The 26636-nt window shown below is 47.5% G+C and overlaps 1 protein-coding gene across 1 annotated transcript in view; it reads right to left on the reverse strand.

Moving 5' to 3' along the window:
* Positions 1-22723, reverse strand: part of LOC140711248 (uncharacterized) — a gene marked incomplete at its 5' end in the record, with an annotated part of 54628 nt that extends 31905 nt beyond the window's left edge. Inside the window, one exon of the mRNA XM_073014182.1 lies at positions 21792-22723. Within this exon, the coding sequence (XP_072870283.1) occupies positions 21792-22723 (932 nt within the window). The remainder of the gene's footprint in view (positions 1-21791) is intronic.
* Positions 22724-26636: the final 3913 nt, after the last annotated feature.

The following is a 26636-nucleotide window of genomic DNA, read 5'->3' on the forward strand; positions in this document are numbered from 1 at the left end:
ATACTTGTCAAAATGGAATGCAAAGAAACAGCCTTAGGAGAGAATCCCACAATGGAATGGACCCCAGAGAGGAAAAAATATTCTTTTTGAAAATGTACAAAAGGAAAAGTCAAGAGGTCTGGGTTCCCTCTCATGACAGAAACAGACGTTAGCATAGCAGGTCGCTCAGCACAGTTCAGCTCTGTGTATGAAACAGAGATTCTAGTCCTTGTCCCTGTTTCAAGCTCTGTGTTTGAAACAGATTCTAGCCCTTGTCCCTGTTTCATGATGTTGCAGTGAAGGTAACAAAACAGACAAAGGGCACAGGCTGCAGAAAAGGATTTTAAAAGGATGACTTTTAAAATGTGAGCCTGCTTTTCAAGGGCACAATGAGGACATTTTCAAGTATATTAAAGCTGATATATAAGAGATGGGTATAAAGACTCTACAAGGTCATTAGACTTTAGACTTACAAAGAAAACAAATCACATTCTCCTAGCATCACCAGTCAGGTGTTCCACAAATACTAAGAATAGCCACTGCAATGGGGTCCACTATGAGGAGTCAAAACACAACCCATGAAGCATGGCCGAGAGCTCCTATAACCTGATTTCTAGGAATCTAATTTTAAACATCCTCACAGCTAGCACATCACAAAAATGCAGAGCTCCAAATGCTGTAACACAAGTGCTAACAACACCTACCCAAAAATATACGAGGCATTTCAGGCAAAAATCCCAGAATCAGAAGAACACAAGTTTTATAATTTCTTCAAGAGCTGGTGCTGGTTGAGGCTCTTCTGCAGACTTCAACAAAAGACACGCTAGAATTAGCCATTGACGGTAACCCTGTTACCTGTGAGTCAACACGCACAGTGTTCAGAAAAGCACAAGGCCTGCTCCGACTTGAGACCCCTGGGAACTTTCTCTGGACCACACCGAGTGGACGACTTTGAGAACTCAAAATAACCAACAACCAGTCCATGAACAGAAAAAGAAGACTGCAGCCTCCCTGGGGACCTGGCTCCATGCCTGCCCCCTTTCTTCCGGATACCTTTGCCCTTCCTGGCTCCCTCATCCACCTGGAGATGCTCTGGGTTCAGGCCCCTCTCCAGTTGTGTCTCGGTCCACAGCTGGCTACCTGTGTGAAGCACCAGGCCTTGAAAGGCCATCTCCACCTGCTTCCTGCACTTCCCACCCACTTCCACCATGACGCCCAGGCTCTGGCTGCTCTCAGGGATCAGGGCCGCCAGGCTCCCCTCACAGGCTCCAACTGGAGTCCTGCCCCCTGGTTTTCAGCAACACTTGGGACTCTCCTGGAAACTCTCGGCTCTGGGCTTTCGTGAACTGCACCATCCAGCTCTTCTCTGGACTCTAAGCAGGGCCTTTTCTGGGTCTTCCAACCCTTCCTCCATTTCCAAATGTGGGCTTTCCTTTGGCCTCCTCTCTCCAGACGTGCATGCCTCACACTCTGGCTACTTGACCTGCACTTCTACCTAAGAGGCTCCCAAATGCTCCCTGCTCCAGATTTTCCCCAAGCCTCCTCCTGTATTTCCAAACTTGCAGCTTGCAGTGGTGTCTCTAAGTATCTCTGAGTCAGGTCCACAGTTGCTTCTCCTGATTTCCGGCAAAGCGCAACGGCGACCTCGAGGTGCAGACTCGCAGCTTCATCCGCCTTCCTGTACTCCCTCTTCCCCTCCTGACCCAGGCACCGAATTGCTCAGCTCACTGGCTGCCTTCTCTCCTCCTCCGGCCACGGCGAGTGCCCTGCATGAGCCTGCCCTGTCACCCCCCGGCTCCACGGCATGCTGCACATCAGAGACACGATTCTCTCCGAAATCCACAGTGGTTCCCTAGTATCCCACAGGTAAGGACTTCCACATTCTGGCCCCAATCAAACTTTCTGGCCTCAGATATGCACATGCATATTTTATCTATGCAAAGAGAGTACAGGCCTCACACCTGCTATCATTCCTGGGCTCCTAGCTCCTCTTAAAGGTGCTGTATGAGGTACCTATGCACTTTCCAAACACTAACTGAATATGCGCTTGGAGAACACTTACTTGATAATTTTGTGGCCTTGTCGGATAACGTGGACAAAGTGAGAACTATGCAGGTGTGTGGATGCTGCCTTGCCCAGACCTCACTTACCCAGACACTCCCAGATGCTCAAGGTGACCAGCCCTATTGGCGCACAGGCAGGCACAGGCTGCACCCCTACAGCTGGGCCCCGCGAGCTGAACTATAATTACGAAGCAGCTGTTTGCTCCTAAATCTGTTTATGCTGGTGCATTTGTTACACATTACTGAAACCAATAAAGTATGACTCCAAAGAGAGAATAATTGTATGAAAACTAAGTTGGATGCCTTTCAAAGACTTAATATAGGGGATTTTTTTTTCATTTTAATCTTTTTAAAATTGCTATCAAATTAGGTATGGGCAAAAAATATATACAATGTTTGAGGAAATAATTTTTAATGGTTTCATATCTAACATACCTTGCTTCTCTTGTGTTGCCTATTCTCTTCTAGAAGAACAAAAACTGTGGCAGGCCTGCGATGGCTGTGGTTGAGGAAAGGGGCCACAACCACAGCCAGCAGAACCATGCTCAGCAGCAGCCTAGCCCCGTGTGGAAGAGGCGTGAACACTCTCGGGAGAGGTGGATGTGCACTAACGGTTCCCAGCTCTGACCTCTTTGATTAACTGAATGCGGTGATTGGTTTTATCTGAACGTCAGACAAAAGGGTTTCTACGTCCAGGAAAGACTCTAAACACTCTGGACGCTGCTGGGGCAGATGGTGACCGTGACCCAGTGATACCACTCTCCAGTGGGCAGCCAACCCAGTCTCCTAATCGTAAAGGACATTCATAGCAACACTACGAAAAAGAAACACTACTGTTCTGACCCAGAAAAGTGAAATTTAAAACATAAAATACACAGGTTCTAACTAAGAGGCAGACAGACCGGGCACGGTGGCTCACGCCTGTAATCCCAACCCCTTGGAAGGCCAAGGCGGGTGGATCACTTGAGGTCACGAGTTTGAGACCAGCCTGGTCAACATGGTGAAACCCCATCTCTACTAAAAATGCAAAAATTACCCGGATGTGGTGGCGGGCACCTGTAATCCCAGCTACTTAGGAGGCTGAAGCAGGAGAATTGCTTGAACCTGGGAGGTGGAGGTTGCAGTGAGCCGAGATCACGCCACCGCACTCTAGCCTGGGCAACTCCTTCTCAAAAAAAATAAAATAAAATAAAATAAAATAAAATAAAAGGCAGACAAACAAAGGAGATTTCCTCTGATCTTAAAAACAGAAGTATTTAGGCCGGGCACGGTGGCTCAAGCCTGTAATCCCAGCACTTTGGGAGGCCGAGACGGGCGGATCACGAGGTCAGGAGATCGAGACCATCCTGGCTAACACGGTGAAACCCCGTCTCTACTAAAAAGTACAAAAAACTAGCCGGGCGAGGTGGCGGGCGCCTGTAGTCCCAGCTACTCCAGAGGCTGAGGCAGGAGAATGGCGTAAACCCGGGAGGAGGAGCTTGCGGTGAGCAGAGATCCGGCCACTGCACTCCAGCCTGGGTGACAGAGCCAGACTCCGTCTCAAAAAAAAAAAAAAAAAAAAAAAACAGAAGTATTTGTTTCACAGTGTGGATAATTGAAGATCTGCATAGAAATCACCTAGGGTCCCGCCCTCCCTCACAACAGACTGGGATAGAGGGAAGGAGGGCAGGAGGTGAGCCCCTTGTCCACGAGAGCCTCCTCCCACCCTATCCCCTTCCTCAGGAGGGCGGCCTGCCCAGTGCAGGCTCCCTTCTCCCCAGGTAAGACCCTGGCGTCTCTACAGGAACACCCACCTCCCTTCCCTGCAATCCACTCCAGCTGCTCACGGCCAGTCAAGGGGGGCGCTCTTCAGAGAGGAGCAAACGGTTTCGAGGACAGCCTGAACTCCAACGTCCCAGGTGTGGCCTGCCAGGAAGCACAGAGGAAGGATGCAGGTCCCGAGAAGGAGGAGGCGCAGGAGGACGATGAGAGAGAAGAGAGAGAGACAAGAGAGGCAAACTGCCCAGCGGGGGGTTGAGCACAGGACCTGGCTGAGGCCTCCTGGGGAGGGGCAGAGGCAAACAGCCTGCTGCTTCTAGGCTGCTCGGGAAGATACAAGCTCGAAGGGGCTGCAAGGCAGGACTCACTGAGGAGCAGTCATGTGGATGCCCCGCCTCTCACATGGCACACACTGACAACATGCAACTCACATGCAACACAACACAACACGCATGTATAATGCGGTTATACAACACTGACAACACACACTGCACACAAACACACACAACCTATACAACACATACCCAATATCTGCGACTCACAACACAATATGCATTTATAACACACTCATACGACACATAACCAATACATGCAACTCACAACACAACATGTGCGTACAACACACTCATACACACATACAGCACACGTAACCTACATACAACACAACACACACGTACAATGCACTCATACAGCACACACAACACACAACTCACATACAACATGCACATGCAACACACTCATATGCAGGGGCCCTTGAAAACAGTATGCTAAGAATAGATAGGGCTCAAGGACAGTATCTCCAATTGAACTTTTAATGAACTCCCGTAGGCGCCAAGAAGGTGGACAAATAAGGAAGAGCATAGAGACAAGGAACTAAGCAGAAGGTTACATCTGGGTAAAGAAAGTTTGTTTTGCATTGTGTTCTTTCTGCTGACGTGGGGTTTATGGAGTATAAATAAAGTGAGGCGGAGGCTCTGAGCGTGGAAGCCATGTATTCTTGTCCTGTGTTGTCTTGTGTGTACATTCTTTTGTTTAGGAAACACGCGGACTCCAACACTCATACAACACACAACACTCATACAACACACAACACACATAACTCACAACACAACATGCACACACAACACTCATACAACATACATACAATACACGCAACTCACAACATACACATACAACACACTCAAACAGCTCACGTACAACACATGCAACTCACGTTCAACACAACATGCACGTACAACACACACAACACACGCAACTCAACACAACATTCACGTACAACACATTCATACAACACAACACTCATACAACGTACACACAATACATGCAACTCACAACACAACATATACATACAATACACTCATACAACACATGCAACTCACGCACAACACAGCATGCACGTACAACACACTCATACAACATATAACACATACAACATACACACAACACACGCAACTCAACACAAATACATGTACAATTCACTCACAACACACAACACTCATGCAACACACAACACATGCAACCCATAAACACATGTACAACACACTCATACAACACACAACACTCATACATCACACACAATACATGCAACTCATATACGACATACACATACACACATACAACACACAACACTCATACAACGTACAAAGCATGCAACTCACAAATACATGCACAACACACTCATACAACACACAACACTCAAACATACAATAAGTGCAACTCAACACAATATGCACATACAACACATACAACCCATGCAACTCACATACAACACAACACACTCATACAACACATTCATACAACACACACTATACATATTCTAAGTATGAAATAGAAAACAGCACACACACAGTTTCTAAATTTGATGAAAACTTTTTTCAAGAAAGTCGTCCAACATCCAAACTGGTACCATGTCCTCATTTTCAGTTGCTGTTCAGATTCAAGCATTTTTATCATCTACTCTATGAATTACAATAATACAGCATAAACCCATTTTTCATTTTACACCCACTTTGGTGTGGGGTGCTCCAAAACAGGGGCCAGGAGCCTCAGAGTCGTCCCTCGGAACAAAACACAACCGACACTCAGAGGCCAGAAAGGGAACTCGGGGGGTGACATACACTCTCTCATCTGCAGAGCTCTGCTTCAAATACTTTACATGTAACCAGGGCTGGAACGGGTTGGTGAGGGTACAGACATGGCAAACTGAGAAGAAACTGGCAGGTGGAGAAAGATCAGTCAAAATCCAAGGAAAAATGCTGAACATTTTCCACAAATAGTTCACACAACAGATGATACTCAGGCTACTGAAAGTTTATTGAGAGAGGTCTTGCTCCAAAGAAAAAGTTCTCTCCCAAAGTTATCAAAGATTCAGAGCAGGCACCTGCACCCAACACACCATCTTCCGAGGGCCTATGAGTCAAAAAGAAGGTAAGACAGTAGTAAGGGTACAGGGGGAGGAGAGCGGGAGGGGACGGAGAACTCGGAACCAAGAGATGGGCGGACACTGAATGCCTGACTCCAAGGTTATCACTTCAGAAAACAAGTCTGTTGAAGTCCGTAGTAACAGTGTTAGTACTTTCCCTGAACCTGCACTCAACACTGGAGAACCTCCCTGTGTTATGAAGACGATCTGAAAAATAACATTAATTCACAATGTAGAGTGATGATTCAGCCACAGAAAATAAAATTGATATAATCCACTACAAGTCACACTATGTCTTTCTTTAAGACTGGTTTATGATGCAGAAAAGAGGCAGTTTGAGATCTAAAATACTTAAACTGGCAAACACCTTGTTTCCCTGAATTCTCACAACCGTGGCACCAGCTAGAGTAAGACAGAGTGGTTTTCAGAGCTTCCAGAACAGCAGAACAGATCAATCATAAATATGCAAAAGTGATCTGAAGACAGAATGAATTAATATTCCACGTTTCGGCTTAAACTAGTCATGTGATTTCCAATAAGTGGGAAACATTCACACCAATTTTTATAAGAAAGTTCAATGTGAACACATAGTACAGAACATTGCCTTTGTTTTGCAATTTATTTATTTAATATGACAATTTCATTTGTATTTAGTTATTCTTGATGTTGAATGCTCATCTTTATTAATGATGAGCTACCCATTTTCTGACTGAGGAAACAGAAAGTTGTCACTGCCTAACAGCAATACTCAAAACAGCCTGTATGAAAGGGGAAGGTATATCTGTGCGCACACAGATGCATACACATGCATACACGTACCTATACATGTACACACACGTTTACATATGTGCATACACATACACACATACACGTGTATGCACGTGCACACGTGCATGCACATGTACACGTGTGTGCATGAGCGCACATGCATGCACACATACGCACATACATGCATACATACGCATATGCACAGACACGTACACTCATATACACACGTACACATGCACACACATACATGCATATGCACGTGCACATGGACACGTGGACACGCACATACACATGCATACACACATGCACACACCTGCATGCGTACATGCATACGTAAGTATCATCTCAGGTACATGGATTCAAAATTCTGATGCAAACAAGAATAATTACAAAACAGGGTAGGGTGTCAACAAGTGAGAATTGAGATGAAAGTTCTGATATGTTCCAGAGACAATACGGGAGGTCGTCACATCACATAAATATCTTACCCATTTTAAACGTGACAATTCCTGCCAACATCGGCCTGGATTAAGATGATTTCATTGACATAAGGAACAGAAAATATAATATTTATTCTAATGAGATTCTGTAATCATTACATTATTTTCACAATTATAAGTAATCACTAAATAACTTCCTCCCAAGGGTCTAAAAATAAAAATAATATAACAAAAGAAAGTCACAGTCCTGACAGCTTTATCATGCAAATCACAACTGTGAAAATCAAGCATGTTTTTGAGACTATGACCTCCTCAAATATCCTTCATGGAATTTTGTACTAGTAATGGCTGGTAATTAATTGTTATACCAGCTGGAAAGTATATCATTTGGGGTATGTGAAGTAAACATGTAAAGAGAAATGACCACACACACCTGAAACCAGACCTCATTTCACAACCGTTTCCTACTTTCGATTTGCTTAGTTTACTTCATGAGGTACCTCGAGGAGAGAAAGCAGAGCTGGGATCTGCCCCGAGGCTGCTTCGGGAAGAGCTGGGTGGGCACCAAGACCCTCAGACCGAGGGCTGAGCTGCGTGGCTATGACCCCATCACTGCAGCTCCCCAAGCGTGTGTCCCTGTGTGTCACGCAAAACCCTGCCACACAGGTGACACACGCCACATGCCTGACACAGGCTCAGCACACAGGGAGCGATCAGTAAGTGGTGACTAGAGAGAAGCGACGGCCTTCAGCGTGGATGGAGAAAACAGGCCACAGACTCACAGAGGAAACGCCACAGATCCACAGACGGAGAAAACACCACAGACGCACGGACGGAGGAAACACCACAGACGCACGGAGGGAAGAAAAGCCACAGACACACGGAGGGAGGAAAAGTGCCACAGACGCAGGGACGAAAGAAACGCCACTGACGCACGGACAGAAGAAACATCACAGACGCATGGACGGAGGAAACGTGCCACAGAGGCACACACGGAGAAAACAGGCCACAGATGCATGGACGGAGGAAACAGGGCAGAGACGCCCACACACCAGTGTGGAACGTCGGACAGGAACGTCCCGGCCATGCACTGTCCACTCCCCCTAGAGACTTCCCACCCCCAGAGCACTCAGGATGGCTGTGGAGCTCCTGCCATGCACCCCAGAGGCGAAGCTGGGGAGCAAGAGATGAGCAGGTTCACGTCCATCAAATGCAGCTGCAATCCCTGTAATAACTGGAGGTCACTATTAAACAGAAGGGCACTTCACTTGGAATAAAAGCACTCTGCATAAAAGAACTAAAGATTGGCTGGAGACAGCTTAGAAACCGTCACCATTATTCTTGTTAGTGACAGCGAAGCTTCAAGAGTGGTCATTTTTCCTGTAGAAATCCCACAGAGGTGATTCCTGGAACTCATTTAGAATATTTCTTTCCCAGAAACCACACAACCAAGAACTTAATGTGCCGTCTCTTGACCAGAAAGATTCAGATTTCTGATGGAACTAAATCCTGTCCAGCCTCCTGATTCTAGAAGATGCTATACAGAAAAGCTAACTCAAAGGGGTCTCATTTCTTTTGTCGTCCATGACACATATAAAAAAAATTTTAAATATACAAAAAATGTAGGAATTGTACAGTGAATACCCATGTGTCTACCCCCTGGATCACAGATTAGATTTAAATGTAAAGTTCTAAAGTTCCCAGCTAAGGAAATGTGCAGTGTAAGCCTCTACCTGGTTAGAACCAAGGGGAATGGAATGAGCTTTCCCCAGCCTTGCTGCTCAGCTGGGAGGGGCTGCCACAGCTCAGCCACCCCACCCCAGAGCACCCAGGATGGCTGTGGAGTTCCTGCCACCCACCCCAGGTATGAGGCTGGATCCCCAATCACGGTGTTAAGAATGAGCCAGCCTTTAGAGGCCATGTGGTCTATACTTGAATAGAAAATGTTCCAGGAAACTAAAGATTCCAATGTGTGTGCTGAATTCCTAACCATTTGAAACCCAGGCTCCTCATCTATACACGAAAAACAACGCTCTCTCCTGGGAAAGCATTTCAGAAGGACGAAAAAGGATCCACATGAGAGCAGCTGAAAACTACAAGGCATCATGCAATTATAAGCCTTTTTCTATATCTTTGTTTCAAGGAATGTCAGCATTCTAAATATTGCAGTTCATCCCACATCACCTTTCAGGAGCAAATCATAATGATCAAAACTATCAGCAGAATCACTACCAGCTCATTCGCCACGTGCTTCTTCTTCCTGCACGACAATTTCTACAGAACGATGGGACCATCCAAGAATGGCTCCCTGCCATCATGTGCCCATTCTCCTTCCCCAGGGAGCTATTCCTGTACTCATGGGGCATGGGAAACCTGTATAACGCCACCAGAAAGTCCTTGTTTGACTTACACACTTCCCAGAAGGGCTGATTTTATCCAGAATCCTAACAGTGTCAAACACTAAACCTAAGAAATCATCAAGAAACCAAGGAAATGTAAGGCCATGTCCTGCCCCGGGTGCATGGTTACTAGGGGAGAAATAGAAAATGAGACATGAAAGGAAACTTTTAAGATATTCAGACCATCACTGGATGATTCCAGGAACCCATTACAGATCATTGCTCTTCCTAATAACAGGAAAGAAATTCTAAAATCCCAACAGGCATGGTGAGTCCCTCACTTGCATGAAGTCAAAATAATAATCCATCACTCTCTTCAAAAGGACAACAGAAAAACTCTACTTCCTCTTCATATTAATTTGTGTACAAGCACCTTAAGTGAGAAAATCTTAATGTCTGGACTGTGATATCAATAGCAAAATAATCCCAAGATTCCCAATTAAAAGATACAGACGGGTTGAATGAATTTAAAAGAAGAAAAACCGACTATATGCTGCCTACAAAAAACTCAGTTCAGCCGCAAAGACACACATAGACTAAACGTGAAGGGATGGAAAAACACATTCCACATTAATGGAAATTAAAAGTGAGCAAGAGTAGCCATATTTATTTCAGATCAATCACAATTTAAGTCAAAAACTGTAAAAAGGAGACAAAAAGGTAATTATATAATAAAGAGATCAAAATAGCAAAAGGATATAACAATTACGAGTATATGTGCACCCAACAACAAAGCACTCAGATATATAAAGCAAATATTAGTAGATCTAAATAGAGAGAGAGGTCGGGCGTGGCGCCTCACGCCTATAATCCCAGCATTTTGGGAGGGATGTGGGGGCAGGTGGATCACCTGAGGTCAGGAGTTTAAGACCAGCCTGGCCAACATGGTGAAACCCTGTCTCTACTAATACAAAAAATTAGCCCAGCATGGTGGCATATGCCTGTAATCCCAGCTACTTGGGAGGCTGAGGCAGGAGAATCACTTGAACTCAGGAGGTGGAGTTTGCAATGAGTTGAGATTGCACCTCTGCACTCCAGCCTAGGCAACAACAGCAAAACTCTGTCTCAAATAAATTTATATATACATATATATATATACATACACACATATATATATGTGTGTGTGTATATATATATAGAGAGAGAGACAGAGAGAGACAGGGAGATACCAACACAACAATAGTAGGAGCTTCAAAATCCCACTGTCAGCACTGGAGGTCATCTAGACAAAAAATAACAACAAAACATCAAATTTAAAGTCCAGTGTAGACCAAAGGAACCTAACAGACATTTACAGAACATTTCATCCAACAGATACAAAATGCACATTCTTCTCCTCAGCACATGAAACATTCTCTAGAATCCACCACATGCTAGGCTACAAAAGAATTCTCAATACATTTTTTCTAAAATTGAAATAACATCTAGGATATTCTCAGACTCTAACAGAATAAAGCTATAAATCAACAACAAGGAACAGACACTTCTCAAAAGAAGACATTTATGCAAAGAGACATGAAAAAATGCTCATAATATAGAAGGAGACCACCACTTCTCCTGCTGTCTTTCCCAGCTTTTCCCCATCTCCCTTTTTCCCTAGTTTATAAGACAGGAGAAGGGGGAGAAAACAAAAAGTTGGAAGGAAACAGAAGTAAGATAAATAGCTAGATGACCTTGGCACCACCACCTGGCCCTGGTGGTTAAAATAATAATAATAATATTAACCCCTGACCAAAACTACTAGTGTTATCTGTAAATTCCAGACATTGTTTGAGAAAGCACTGTAAAACGTTTTGTTCTGTTAGCTGATGCATGTAGCCTTCCATCATGTTTTGTCTGCGGCTAGTCCTGCTACAATAATCACTCGCCATCAGAGAAATGCAAATCAAAACCACAATGAGATACCATCTCACACCAGTTAGAATGGCGATCATTAAAAAGTCAGGAAACAAGTGCTGGAGAGGATGTGGAGAAATAGGAACACTTTTACACTATTGGTGGGACTGTAAACTAGTTCAACCATTGTGGAAGACAGTGTGGTCATTCCTCAAGGATCTAGTACTAGAAATACCATTTGACTCAGCCATCCCAATACTGGGGATATACCCAAAAGATTATAAATCATGCTGCTATAAAGACACATGCACACGTATGTTTATTGCGGCACTATTCACAACAGCAAAGACTTGGAACTAACCCAAATGTCCATCAATGACAGACTGGATTAAGAAAATGTGGCACATATACACCATGGTATACTATGCAGCCATAAAAAAGGATGAGTTCACGTCCTTTGTAGGGACATGGATGCAGCTGGAAACCATCATTCTCAGCAAACTATCGCAAGGACAGAAAACTAAACACCGCAAGTTCTCACTCATAGGTGGGAAATGAACAGTGAGATCACTTGGACACAGGAAAGGAAACATCACACACCGGGGCCTGTTGTGGGGAGGGAGGAGGCGCGAGGAGGGAGGGATAGCATTAGGAGATATACCTAACGTAAATGATGAGTTAATGGGTGCAGCATACCAACTTGGCACGTGAATACATATGTAATAAACCTGCACATTGTGCACATGTACCCTAGAACACAAAGTTTAATTTTAAAAAAAAATCAACAACAAGGAGAACTTTCAAAACTGTATAAATACATAGAAATTAAACAATATACCCTTGAATAGCCAATGGGTCAATGAAGAAATGAAGAAGGAAATTTAAAAATTTCTTGAAATAAATGAAAACAGAAACACAACATATCAAAGTTTATGGTATACAGCGAAAGCAGTATTAAGAGGAAAGTTTATAACAATGAACTCCTACATTTAAAAAACAGATTTAAAATAAACAACCTAACAAGGAACTGCAATGAGCTAGAAGAGCAAGAACAAATCAAATCCAAAAGTGGTAGAAGAAATAACAAAGATCAAAGAGGAACTAAATAAACTTGAAACTAACAAATATAAAAATGAAGAAAAAAATGTTGGTTTTTTGAAAAGATAAATAAAATAGACAAACCATTAGCTACACTAAGCAAACAAAAAGAAATCCCAAAGAAATAAAATTAGAAACAGAAAAGGAGAATGATAGTTGATACCGCAGAAATACAAGGGATCATTACAGACTATTTTGAACAACTGTATGTCAACAGATTGGAAAATCTAGAAGAAATGGATAAATTCCCGGACACGTACAACCTACCAAGATGGAACCAAGAAGAAACGGAAATCCTGAAGAGACCAATAATGAGTAACATGTATGACTAAGTAATAATAAAAAGTCTCCCAACAAAGAAAACCCCAGAACTAGGTGACTTCACAGCTGAATTCTACACATTTTTATTTCAATTCTTCTCAAACTATTCCAAAAGTAATGAAGAGGAAGGAATTCTGCTAAGTTCATTCTTCAAGACCAGCATTACCCTGATACCAAAATAAGACAAGGACACAATAAAAAGAGAAAACTATAGGTCAATATCCCTGATGAACACAGATGCAAAAATCCTCAACAAAATACTAACAAACTGAATCCAACAGCAAATCAAAAAGATTATACACCATGATCAAGTGGGATTTATCCCAGGATGCAAGGATTGCTCAACAAACACAAATCAATAATCATGCTACATCACATCAACAGAATTAAGGACAAAAACCATAATATCATTTCGATAGATACAGAAAAAGCATTTGATAGAATTCAACGCTGCTTCCTGATAGAAAGTCTCAACAAACGAGGCACTGAAGGAAACATACCTCAACACAATAAAGGCCATATGTGACAAACCCACAGCTAACATAATGGGGAATGGGGAAACACTAAGAGCTTTTTCTCTGAGATCTGTAAAAGACAAGGACGCCCACTTGTGCCACTCCTATTCAACACAGCACTGAATGTCCTAGTCAAGAGCAGTCAGGCAAGAGAAAGAAATCAAGGGCACCCAAAGTGGAAAGGAGGCACTCTAATTGTCTGTTTTCAGACAATGTGCTCTTATATATTTTAAAAAAAAAAGACTCCAGCAAAAATCTCTTTGAACTGATAAACAAATTCAGTAAAGTTACAGAATACAAAATCAACATATAAAAATCAGTAGCATTTCTATAGACCAACAACGAGCCAGTGAAAAAAGAAATCAAGAAAGCAATCCCATTTAACTACAAAAATATAAAATAAAAATAAAAATACCTCAGAAGAAATCTAATCAAGAAGGTTAAAGATCTCTATGAGGAAAACGATATTCTACCCTCTGAAGGTAGAACAGTGGCTTCTAGAGACAGGAAAGGGCGACGGGAAGGCAGAAAGGGAGAGGTTGGCTAATGAATACAAAATTACATCTAGATAGTAAAAATAAGGGTTAGTGTGCTATAGCCTTGTAGGGTGACTATAGTTTACAATTTATTGTATATTTTCAAGCAGCTAGAAGAGAGGATTTTAAAATATTCCCAGCATTAAGAAATTACAAATGTTTGAGATGATGGACATGCTAATTACCCTGAGTTGCTAATTACACACGAAAAATATGTATTGAAATATCACACTGTATCCCACGGATATGTACTACAATGTGTCCATTAAAAATAATAATTGTTAAAAACCCAAGGGTCATTTCTCATTTGTCCTATGTCAGTGTTGTGGCCCATTGATGGAGACCTAGCCATTTGCAAGTAAGACTATAGTCACTTGAGCTGAAAGCAAATGAATCGTCACAAAAATTACCACTGGCACCAAGTCTTCTTTCCAGAATTTCCTGCCCACAGCACTGTCAGAGTCACTGTGGGCAGGAAAGACACACTAGCACTCAAGTTTCAACCCCAGTACAGTTGATGCTTTTATTTCTCTGGTTTGGAATAGGTGTGTGTTCATAATTTACGTTTACTCCAACTGTCCCCTTGCTTAAATAGCTTCTTAAGGATAACTTCCTCTTACTAAATTCCAACAGCTTCTGAGCATCCATTATATTCTCCAAAGTAAATAAAAAGAGAAAATGTGTTGAAAGCCTGATAATGTTCACTTAAGAATCCAGCATGATGTACAGCTTGAAATGGCTACTCCACCTTGTTCCTTTACATGACTTTTAAAGTAGCCCCAGTTATTATACATAATTGAAGTCATAATTTCTGCAATACCATTAGGTCCACGAACGGTGGGGCCAGGGGACTTCAAAGTCTGTCTCCGATTTTTTTTTTTTTTTAAAAAGGAAAGCTCATGAGAGTAGGTAATGAAAATAAATATTCACACAACTCGGAACAGGGGATGGTGAAACATAAAGCTCCAGCCTGGCACAGGTGTCCAGCCAGTGAGGGTGGGGACACAGACTCATACGGTCCCCACAATCCCTCAGAAGTGCCACAGACAGGTGGGTGGCCTGAGACAGAGCCAGGCTCCGAATTCCGGGAGCTGTCTGGCTCATGTGCACCCCATGTGGTCCACAGTGCATGAGGATACCCAACATCACCAGTCCCGGTGCAGAACACAAGAATGCCCCATGGCATGAGCCCCCGCTGCACAGCATAGCCCGAAGGTGCCAGCTCAGACTCCTACACACGCTGGTCACCAAGGCACTGCCCTCCAGGAAGGAGGACCCCAGAGGTCGTGGCAGGGTGAGGTTCTGCTCTTCATCATCCCCGAGCAGAGGGGAAAGTCCAAGCAGACATTTGGGGAGCCTCTACACGTGGTTCTGGGACTCTGAGTGGAGGTTCAAAGATGTCCCCAGGTACGCCAGACTCAAACCTAAAAGAGACCCATTCTTCCAGATATGCCCAGACTGGAACCTATATAGGCCATCCTTCCTAGCTTTTCTCTGGAAAAGCAGGCTTAAAATAGTATCGACTAAAAGGGGCCACCAGGAAGACAGAAGTACTATCTTTAAAAAAAGAATTTTTTTTTTTTTTTTAAAAAGAGGCACTGAGGCTCTGACCCATCTGAGCACAGAGTACATGCTCGGCAGCATCTGTCAGAGCAGAGCAAGTACACATATGCTCTCCATGACCTGTGCTCCCAGCACCCATGCTCCCCACACCCATGTGTCACACGCCCGTGCTCCCCACACCTGTGCACCGGGCATCCGTGCTCCCCACACCCGTTCTCCCCGCACCCGTCCTCTCCATGCCCATGCTCCCTACACCTATCTGTGCTCCCCATGCCTATGCTCCCTGCATCCGTGCTTCACGCACTGTGCTCCCTGCACCCATGTCTGCTCCTCGAGCTCTCTTCCACTGATTTCCTCTGTACATCCCTCTTGATAGTCACTGTCACCTCGAATCACCTGGCTAAATGGAGGTAAAGAAAAAGTCTAGAGTAGCACATTGGAGGACAGAGTGGAAGTGGCTATTTACCAACAGGGCTATGAGATGAGCGCATCTGATCCCCATTAATCCTGACGGTCAGTTGATTAGCCCTGTTCAACAGCTGGGGACACTGAGGTGTGGAAGGGCGGGCTTGCTTACCCCAGATGATGCTGACAGTGTGGGCCCAGCCCAGTCCCACAGCCACCAGGAGGAGGCTCCTCACTGGGCAGGTGCGGAGGTGCAGCCCAGAGAACGCTTGGGACCCTGGCACAGACTCCTCAGGAAGGAAACAGAGAAAGGCCCACAGAGACTCAAGCAGCACAGAAGAAGGTCACCCACAAGTTAAAAATAGATGTTTGTGCTTTACCGTCCCAGAGTGCTAAAAATCCAACCCACTCACACGCACAGCCTGACGTGAGCCTGGCCTCCTGCAGCACTGGGCTAAGCGAGAGACGTACCTGCCCCTCTCCCGACAATAGCAGACTCGGCAGCTATTCTTCAATGTACTTGACACCCTTCCGTGAGGATTAAGCAACACTCTGTCGACACTGGCTAAGTTTAATCCCGACACAGCCAACCATCTAGATCTGCAGTGAAAAAACAACTTACTTTGGATGATTCTGCCACTGAAAAAGACCCTGAATCTCCCAGCAAAGTTTAGTGACACGACTTACCTTTCTGTTTTCACTTCAGGTACACTGGCCCACATGATCTAATTTACCTGCTGATAATGCCTTGGAAAGACCACCAGGGGGCCCCACACCATTTTCAGCTTTAGAGGATGTGAATTTCCCTTTGATGAGAAAAGTGATGGGGAAAGAAAACAAGGATCCAAAACAGATGCCTGTGTGTTTCCTGGGAGTGATAAAGTCAGGAACTGCCTCTCTGTGTCAGGCGAGGGAGTAACAGAGACAATGGCACCAACTCCTGAGACAGAGGACCTGATGCATGGTGCAGCCACCGCCTGTGGCCAAGGAAATTCCAGGGAATGTAGACCCCAGTTGCATGGTACAGCCACCATGTGCGACCACAGAAATTCCAGGAATGTAGACCCTCAGTCACATGGTACAGCCACTATCTGCAGCCACAGAAATTCCAGAGAACGCAGACCCTCAGACACATGGTACAGCCACTATCTATGGCCATGGAAATTCCAAGGAATGCAGACCCTCAGTCACATGGTACAGCCACCATATATGGCCACGGAAATTCCGAGGAATGCATACCCCAGTCGCATGGTGCAGCCACAGCCTGCAGCCACAGAAATTCTGGAGAACGCAGACCCCAGTCGCATGGTACAGCCACCACCTATGGCCATGGAAATTCCAGGGAACAGAGACCCTCATTCCCATGGTACAGCCACCACCTATGGCCACGGAAATTCAGGGGAACGCAGACCCTCAGTCACATGGTACAGCTACCACCTGTGATCACAGAAATCCTGGGGAACACAGACTCCAGTCGCATGGCGCAGCTACCATCTGTGGTCACAGAAATCCTGGGGAACACAGACTCCAGTCGCATGGTGCAGCCACCACCGGCAGTCACGGAAATTCCAGGGAATGCAGACCCCAGTCACATGGTACAGCCACCGTCTATGGCCACGGAAATTCCAGGGAACATAGACACCAGTCGCATGGTGTGGCCACCACCTGTGGCCATGAAATTCTGGGGAATGCAGGCCCCAGTCTCTAAAGTATGAACTTCACTGCAGTGAATGTGGAAGAGTTTCTCTCTGGGCAGAGCTCAGTATCCAGAAGGGAAGTCGGCCCTAGGAATGCCTTCCTCCTCTTCAGAGCTCAGGGCCTAGGGCTGACACCCTTGGGAGGGGTCCTTGTTCAGCAATTGTGCCTGTGGAGGGTCCCCCAACACTCACCGTGCACCTCCTAGGAGCGGAGGCTACAACAGGGAGCCAGAGACCAAGCTCTGCTCAGACAACAGTGAGCTGATGGCCTTCCACTCTAAGTTCAACAGGGACCCAGGGACCAAGCTCTGCTCAGACAACAGTGAGTTGATGGCCTTCCACTCAAAGTTCAACAGGGACCCAGGGACCAAGCTCTGCTCAGACAACAGTGAGCAGATGGCCTTCCACTCTAAGTTCAACAGGGACCCAGGGACAAAGTTCTGCTGAGACAACAGTGAACTGATGGCCTTCCACTCTAAGTTCCAGCTGCATGGAATGTGTATTCCATGAATGCCTGTTAAATGAATGATTCATATAAGGTCATCTGTGCTGACCTTTGCTGGTCTGCTGACTGTAAGCTTCAGAGCATAGGCCTCATTCCTGGAGCAGCCAGCTCTTCCCAGAGCGACGGCCGCTGGAGGGCAAAGCCCAGAGCTTCTGTCCTGCAGCAACGCACTCAGGACCCTGCGCTGGGCACGCTGGGGGCCTCTCCAGCAGAAGATCCCCAGCCCTGACCTTGCAATACCAGTGAACCCCAGGGGAGTCCCAAGTGCTCAAAATCAAGTAAATGTCCATTGTGATTTAACATATCAATTTTAGAAGAAAGGGCATATTGCCACCTTCCTCCTCAAACTAGGGACTATAAATCGATCCATCACCCTAACTGAGACTCTGCCTTAAATTCTGCTAAAACTACCATCCAAACACTGAAATTTACATTAGCGTTAAGGGAAAAAAAAAAATTAAACCAAACACCTGTAAGAAACAGTCAAGTGACCTGTGATACATCAACCCAAAGATTAAACATGAAAATAATGAAGTAGCAAGATATTAAAAGAATATAAACTCTATGTACATCATGGCCCAAGGTTCTAAAATTACACAGAGACAAAGACTGGAATGGAAGGGGGATATGTTTACAGATATATTTTTTAATTTTTAATTTTTAATATTACTTCTCTAATGTATGATTTGACTAACCAGATAATTCAGCAAAAAATAAAAAAATCAATTATGCCTATAGATAAATATGTAAAGAATCCTTCTCTTTGATGCCAATGGAATTAGTTTGGGTCTGACCCACAGTCTTCAATCTTTTAATTAAGACACAAAAACCATCTTTCAAGCTGTTAGAAAAAAAAAAAAGAAAAAGATTGAAAACCAGGAGCCCAGAAGAAAAGGACTCGCTATGTATCACAGCGTCTCTCCACGCCTCTCCACCCTGGACAGTGCTCCCTCTTTCTCCATTTTCATACCTACTGCACAAAACACTTAGCAAAGAACTATCTCAATTCATGAGTCACACAGCACAAAGGGCCAGTGTCGCTGCCAAACATACCCTGCAGCCCCAAAACGAAGAGGCAACTGGTTCCTTCCTTCCTCAGTGAAGGAAGAATGAGAGGCTGCTGGTTGTAATTTTAAATCTCACACCTCAATGTCTTAGCACTTTCCTGCTTTGTTGGTTTCCAGGGCTTATTAAAATTAACCACCCCCCACCCCCCGCGGATACTGAAGAAAGAAAGCAGGACGGTTGTGCAGGCTTCCAAGAGGCAGAGCCTTCCTTCCATGGCCACCTCTGTCTGTCTACCCACAGCAGCAGGGTTTACCAATTAGTCTCCCTTAAAGAGCAGTTTATGCTCATCGCGAACAAATGGATGCAATTGCTTCTTTTGAGATGCAGCAAGTTTTGGGCCCTCAGCAAAAAAAAAAAAAAAAAAAAAAAAAAAAAAGAAAGAAAGAAAGAAAGAGAAAAAACAGGGCAGTGGCACAACAGTCATAACCTCTGCGTGGCACACACACAGAAGGAAAATTAAAGCCCTGGAGGCGGAGGCGTTCAGAAAGGGAAGGTGGAAGCAGGAAGGACGCCCACGGGATAGAGTGGTCAGATACAGACCACCTCACCAAAGGGCGCCTTAGATGTTCCAGAGGACAAAATGCCCCTCTTTCCAGGGTAAACACCCATTTGCCAAACTCAGCCAGTGACGGCAAGCAGGAGTTTGCTTTTTTTTTAAGGCGTCTGAGAAATGATGAGAAGAGCAAGAAAAGAGCTTAATAATGGGACTGACAGGGCCCTGGGCTGGTGACTCAGCTGATGTGCACAGCATCAAAACCCAGGTTCCTCAATGCGCTCCCTCTGCAGCTCAGGACAGCACTACAACTCACCCCATCAATCACTGCTTAAAAAAATCAGTTCTAAAAAAAGACGACCCATTTGAAAGCAGCCGGAGGAGGAAGACAGAGAGTGTCTCACAGAATCCAACCGCTTGTAGCCTCGGAACCATAACAAGAATATGAAACTAGCGGGTCCAGTGTGAGGCAGAACAGAGACGCCATCACGGCTCTCAGGAGGCTGAGCAGGAAGCGCATGGCGCAGGCCCTGCAACGCCCTAAGGGCGCCTGGAGCAGCCCACAGGCCTGTGTCCTTCGTGTGGGTTCACCTTCCTAGTTTCCTGGGTAAATTCAATGTACAGCATTTATTCGCCAAGAAAAGAACATTCAAATCAAACTACTGTCATAACTCTGAAGGGCTCTTAACACTCTAGTCCACATGTTCAAAAGCCCACAAATATCAGTGCTGCCACTGTGCAGGCAACAATGTTTTGGATGCATCATGCAGGTAACCAGTAACGATGTTTTCATGTTTTCCGTAGCCATCTCATTCAGGATACTAAAATGATCTGTGACGACTTGATACTTAGTTATCTGTGATTTTCAGATAGATTTAACAAGGCTACCTGGCCAAGAAGGCCTCACCCTCCTGAACCCGGGCACCGGTGCCCTTACGTGCACCCGGGGCCTGGGGAGCGAGTCTCCACCACCTCCCGCTCTTCAATGTTAAATGTCCTCCCGGCGCGCCCGCATCGTGGGCCCAGGCTCGGCCCCCACTGGAGAGCCCTTTCCACATTACAGGACAGGGGAAGCCCAGAGCCCGCGCTGCGGTGCCGCTGACGTCCCAGAGTCCCCGCTTCCTGGTCCTTCCCGTCCGCGGAGGCTGGCGGGGAGGGCCTGGGACCCATTTTAGTTTTCGGTTTTGTTACGAGCCGGAAGGCGACAGCACATGCGAGCGCAGGAAACCCTTTTTTAAAATCTTCCAGCGGAAACGCGAGGGGCTGCCGGACCGCCTCGGAGACGCCAGGCGGGAACCCAGAGCACCCCGGCCATTTCCTGCTTTGCAGCAGCCGGGACCCTGCCCACGCCGCGCGGGGCCCGAGGCGACAGGAGGCCCGCGGGCATCCGGCCGTTTCTTCCTCGACATGCTGGGGGGTGGCGTGGGGCGGAGTTGGGGGGCGGGGGCAACTTAAGAAGTGATCGCGCTGTACCCAGGATTCGGAGGGGAAGCCCGGCCCCATCCTATAGCTCAGAGGCAGAACGACCCCGGAAGGTGCTCCAGGCGACCCCCTCTACCAGGCTCAATTTAAAACATAAACCGGAGAGGGTGGAAAGCTCACTATTTTCCGGAGGGAGGTTCCTACCGCCATGTCCCTTCCTCCTCCGCCCCACCCGGCAAGGACCCCGGGGTTGCCTTGCCGGCTCCCGCCGCCCCGCAGGTACCCCTGCCGCTCCCGGGCACGGGCTTCTCCCCAGTTCTTCCCATCGCTTCGCCGCTGTTCTCCCCAGTTCTTCCCATCGCTTCCCCACCTTTCCCCGGGTCCTCCCATCGCTTCCCCCTCTTCTGCCCCGTTCCCCCATCCCCTTCGCCCTGTTCTCCCCTTCTCCCTCTTCTCTCCTTCTCCGTCCGTCCCTCCCTCGCCGCCCGGAGCGGGGCGCGCACCTTGAGCATGTCCCCCGCTGGTCAGCACGCCGATGGCCTTGCCGGACCCGGAGAGGTGCTCCAGGAACTTCCGCAAGGAGCCCTTGGGGGCCCGGGAGTCGTCCGCGTCCAAGGCGAGGAGGCCGAGGGCAGTAGCTAGTCCGGTTGCGCAGCAGGAAATGGAGACGCTGCGGGCGCGCGCCCGACTCGGAAACGCTGCCCCGCCCGCGCCCCCGCCCGGCCCTAGCGCCAAAGGGCCTTGACGGGCGGGGCCCAAGCGCACAGGAGGGGCTGCGGGGGTGGGGGCGCGGCTAGGGGCAGGGGCAGGGAAAGGGGCAGAGAAAGGGGCAGGGGCTGGCCGGGGGCGGGTGTGGGCAGGAGGACCTACGCGGGGGTCGTCGTAGGTGGCTGCCGCGCCAGCGGTGGGTGAAGTCGCGGAGGCGGGGGTAGCACCACAAGTGGGCGGGGGTCCCTGCGGGTGGGGCCGCGTTGCTGGTGCGCTAGCCTCGCGGGTGGGTTGGAAGACTCTGGTTGGGGCCTTTAGAGATGCCCGGAGCGCCACAGGTGGGGGCAGGGGCAGCGACCGGGGGAGGGGAGACCGCAGGGGGGCGGGGTCACATCGTTCGCTGGGCGGGCCAAGGCAGGGCGGAATAGAACGCCGGGAGCATCTCCGGGTGGGGGGGCAAGGGAGACCGTGAGTGGGCGCGAACGCAGGGGCCGGTGGAAACCCCGCACTTGCGGGGAGCGCCGATGGCGGGGCGGGGTGGAATTGGGGCGCGGAGACCCCACCTGGACGCGGAGGCTCGCGGTAGGCCCGGTAGATCCGGCTGTTGTCAGCACCGAGCCCGGCCGTGCGCACAGCTTCTTGCTGGCGGCAGGATTCCTCCTGGGGCTGCGCTAGGAGCCTCTGCGCGAGGCTTCCTCGATCCCCGCCCCCAAGTTTTCTCTGCAGCCTGAGGTCGGGAAGGACGCCCGGAGAGTGGATCCTCCAGGTGGTGGGAAAAGCTGAGCGCGGCGAGCTTAGCTATGACGAAGCTGCGATTTCCCGGGTCCACGGGGTCTGTGGCGCTCCTGGGCCCCCAGCCCGTCCCGTGGGGAGAAGAATCCTTGGGGTGGGGGAGAGTGTCGGGGCGCTACCCTCAGAGACGCCTGGGCGCGCGAAAGTCAGAGTGGGACAGGAGGAGGCGCAACGGGACTGACCTGGCGCGGAGGCGGGACGACCCTTCCTCCCTACGTACACTGTGCTGACCTCGGCTGACTTCACTGACCAACTCCACGTGCTGAAATACGCACATCCAAAGCACTGTGCCAGTTGCCCATCCACAGCTTAACAGCCTGGTGCCAGTTACCTGCGATGGGAGAGGGAGCAGCCCCCACAAAAGCACGGGTTTATGGGATCCCGGTTCCTTCAGTGCTCACCCCACGAAGAAGGGCTCCCAAACGGCCCCACTCGAGGGCTTTCCGGAGGATGGTCCTGCGCAGTGGGTGTTTGTTGAACAGATAGGAAACAACAAAAGAGACTAAGAAGAGGTTTGTTCTATGAACCCGGGAAAGTGAAGCAATCGCAAAGGAGAGTCTCACCAAAGGGCAATCCTGGGGAAAAGATGGAGAGGCATGGATTTTTCTTGGATGTGTGCCTCATCCTGGGCCTCATCCCGCTGAGCATCAAATATTCATTGCAAAAGAGGAAAAAAAAAATATGCTGCGGATAGTGCTGGATAGTCTAATTGCTCCCTTGGCCAGAATTAACAGCGAAATTCCTAACCCCTTGTGGTCCTCTGAATCACCTGTCCTATGCACACCCCCATTAAACCACTGAAGTCCAGTTTCTGGGAACTCAGCCAGGAAATGTGTATTTTTAAACAAACCACCTTGGTTGTCCTGATGAATGCAAAGTCAGAGAGCGCTGCTCTCATGCAGTGAACCTGAGCATTATTCTATTAAATAAAAGGGAGAGGAGAATCCTGGCTGTCTTAAGTTGGCAGTTGAGTGGCCTTTGCCTTCTGGTGGGCAGAAGAGCAGACTGAGGCTCTAAGCACCTGTACCCACAGCTGGGCTCAGGATCTGTGCTGGAGAATAGAAGGGCTAATATAATTATTCATGCCTTTTTAGAACATGTTACATGTGGAGAAGGTGGGCCACACTGAATTTTATTTTAGCCAAATACCCGTTATCTCCTTATGCAATTGATATTTTTATATTGAACATTAGGGGATTGGTCATTTGTCATCAAATTGTCTGTAATACAGAAAATGATAGATATAACCTAACAGTTCAAATATGATGAGTTAAATAAATGATGGTAAAAATATGCGCTGCAATAATATTTAGTTGCTGTTACCACTACAAAGATATGTGTCTACTGACATGGAAATATGTTCAGGACATACAAATAAGTGAAAAGGCAGGCCTAGACACAGTGCGAGCCTGTGCATGCGTGTGTGTGTGTGTGTGTGTGAGTCTGCATACATATGTAAATGTTTCTGAGCATTTTATTTCCTTTCTTTTGCTTAGTATAGGCAATGCCATTTTTCTCTGCGATGAACAGGTATTGTTTAGGGAATAGAAATAGTTAATGAAAAACAATAAAATTTAGAGTGTCAAGACCCCCAAGGTTACGGATTATGTTCAAAAGTCTGTCTGTGTATAAGGGCTGGGACTGGGGTCATGGTGGTCACTGACGGTCCTCACACATCTGTTCTTATGAGTTTGGCCCATTGCTCAGTCAGTCAGGGAATTAACATATATTAATATATACCTGTAGCAAAGATGGAAAAGAATAGCTATGGCTTTTTTTTTTGAAAGTCATGTATGTCAATGTTGCTACAACTAGAGGTTTTTTTGTTTTTGTTTTTTTTAACTTTGGCCTTAGCAATGAATCTTCTAATTCAAGAGGAAGATATTACATGCCGTGCTGACCATACAGCTTCCACCCAGTAGGACCTGAGGTGTGTGTATGTTCTTTATTGTCCCTTGACAGATTACTCCAAAGGCCCACACCAGCACACACTTATACCCCAGGAATGATTACTCCTTGGGCCAGGAGTTCAGGCAGGCTTCACTGGGCCCTCTGCCCCAGGGGCTCTCCAGGGCTGCAGCAGCTGTCTGCCTAGGGCTGCTGTGTCTTCTGAAGGCTCAGGCTCATCAGGGGAGGAGCTGCTTCCATGCTCACTTCTGTGTTGCTGGCAGGATTCTGTTGCTTGCAGGCTGTTGGACTGAAGGCCCCAGTCTCTCTGTGGCATCAGCTTCAGGTTGCCCTCTGCCCTGGGTGCGTGACTGGCTTTGCCAGAACTAGCACCTACCAAGAGCCAGGGGGAGAGTTCCAGTGGACAGAACCTCAGCTCCTCCCAATCCAATCTCAGGAGAGACCGCCATCTCTTTTGCCTGGTTCTATTCATCAGAAGTGAGCCACTGAGTCCAGCCCTCTTCTAGGGTCTGGCTGTGAACACTAGGGGCAGCGGACAAGGGGAGCCACTTGGGAGGGGAGGTGCTGCCTGGGACCTGCCTAGGACAAGGTGAAGGAGAACATGCATAGGGACAGCTGCCCTTCCCACTTCCCCTCAGTGTTGAGCGCAGGAGTTGCCGATGTGCCCTAAAGGAGTTCTGGCATCCCAGGAGGGAAGCAGCTCCCAGCCATGAGGACACCATGACCCAGTGCCCCAGCATGTGGAGCTGCACATTCCAGGGCTACCTGAGCTGCAGCCTCTTCCCCTTCTCTGCTGTCTCAGCCTGTGAATGGAGTGGGCATCTCAAATCTGCAGGGGCCAAACTGAGCTCAGGCCTCTGCACCCCCCACACAACCCCCCACCACTCAGTCTTCCTCACCTCAGCTCCTGGTGACTCCATCCTCCCACGGGCTCAGGCTGAAGCCTTGCAGTGCTCCTCCACCCTGGCATCTAAGTCCCTCAGGAAAGTCCCTATTGGCTCTTCATTGCATCTGGAGCCACTGGGGCCAGGCCACAACCTTTGACCTGGACCGGAACAGGCTCCCTCCTCATCCCCTGCTCTGCCCCAACCTCCACCCCACCTCCATGTCTCGGGTGTCCTCAGCTTCAAAGTCAGGGTGCACCTATCAGGATGTAATTCAGGCATCTTCTCTGCTGACTCGGTGTCACAGACACCACACAAGCCACACTGGCCTGTCCTCTGGTCCCTTCAGATCCTGGTGCTGCCCAGAGGCCCATGCAGGCACCCGACAACCTCAGACCCATTCTGCTTTTTCCTCAAACCAGGCCCTCCTCTCCCTACCGACTCTGCCCACTTTCCACAGGTCTGTCCTGCAAGGTCTCCTGCATGGTGAGGCCTCCCCAGATCACCCTCTTAGAAATTTTGGGCTCCATGCACACTCCTGTTCTCTCCCTGCTGCTCTTAAAACATCCTTGTCAGTGTCACACATGGGGCGTTTCACCTATCTGCTGGGCTTCTCGAAAGGTCCCCTGGCTGAACCCTGAATGCCGTGGATTCAGAGATCTTTGACTATTCCCTGCTGCAGTCCCAGGGCAACAGCAGAGCCCAGGACAGAGTGAACCTGTCATGGGTGCTGCTGAATGAATGAATGAAAGAGGGAGTGAGTGAGTGAGTGAAGGAGTAAATGAGTGAGTAAATGAGTGAATGGGTGAGTGAGTGAGTCAGTCAGTGAATGAGTGAGTGAGTGGATGAGGGAAGGAGAAATGAGTGAGTGAGTGGGTAAATGACTGAATGAGTGACCGTGAGTGAGTGAATGAATTGCCAAGGGAGTCAATGAGTGAATGAGTGAGTGAGTGAATGGGTGAGTGAATAAGTGAGTAAGTGAATGAATGAGTGTCTTAGTGAATGAGTGAGTGAATAAGCAAGTGAATAAGTGAGTGAATGAGTGAGTGACCGAGG

Source organism: Chlorocebus sabaeus, unplaced genomic scaffold (assembly GCF_047675955.1).
Source record: "Chlorocebus sabaeus isolate Y175 unplaced genomic scaffold, mChlSab1.0.hap1 unalloc_scaffold_397, whole genome shotgun sequence".
Classification (NCBI taxonomy): domain Eukaryota; kingdom Metazoa; phylum Chordata; class Mammalia; order Primates; family Cercopithecidae; genus Chlorocebus; species Chlorocebus sabaeus.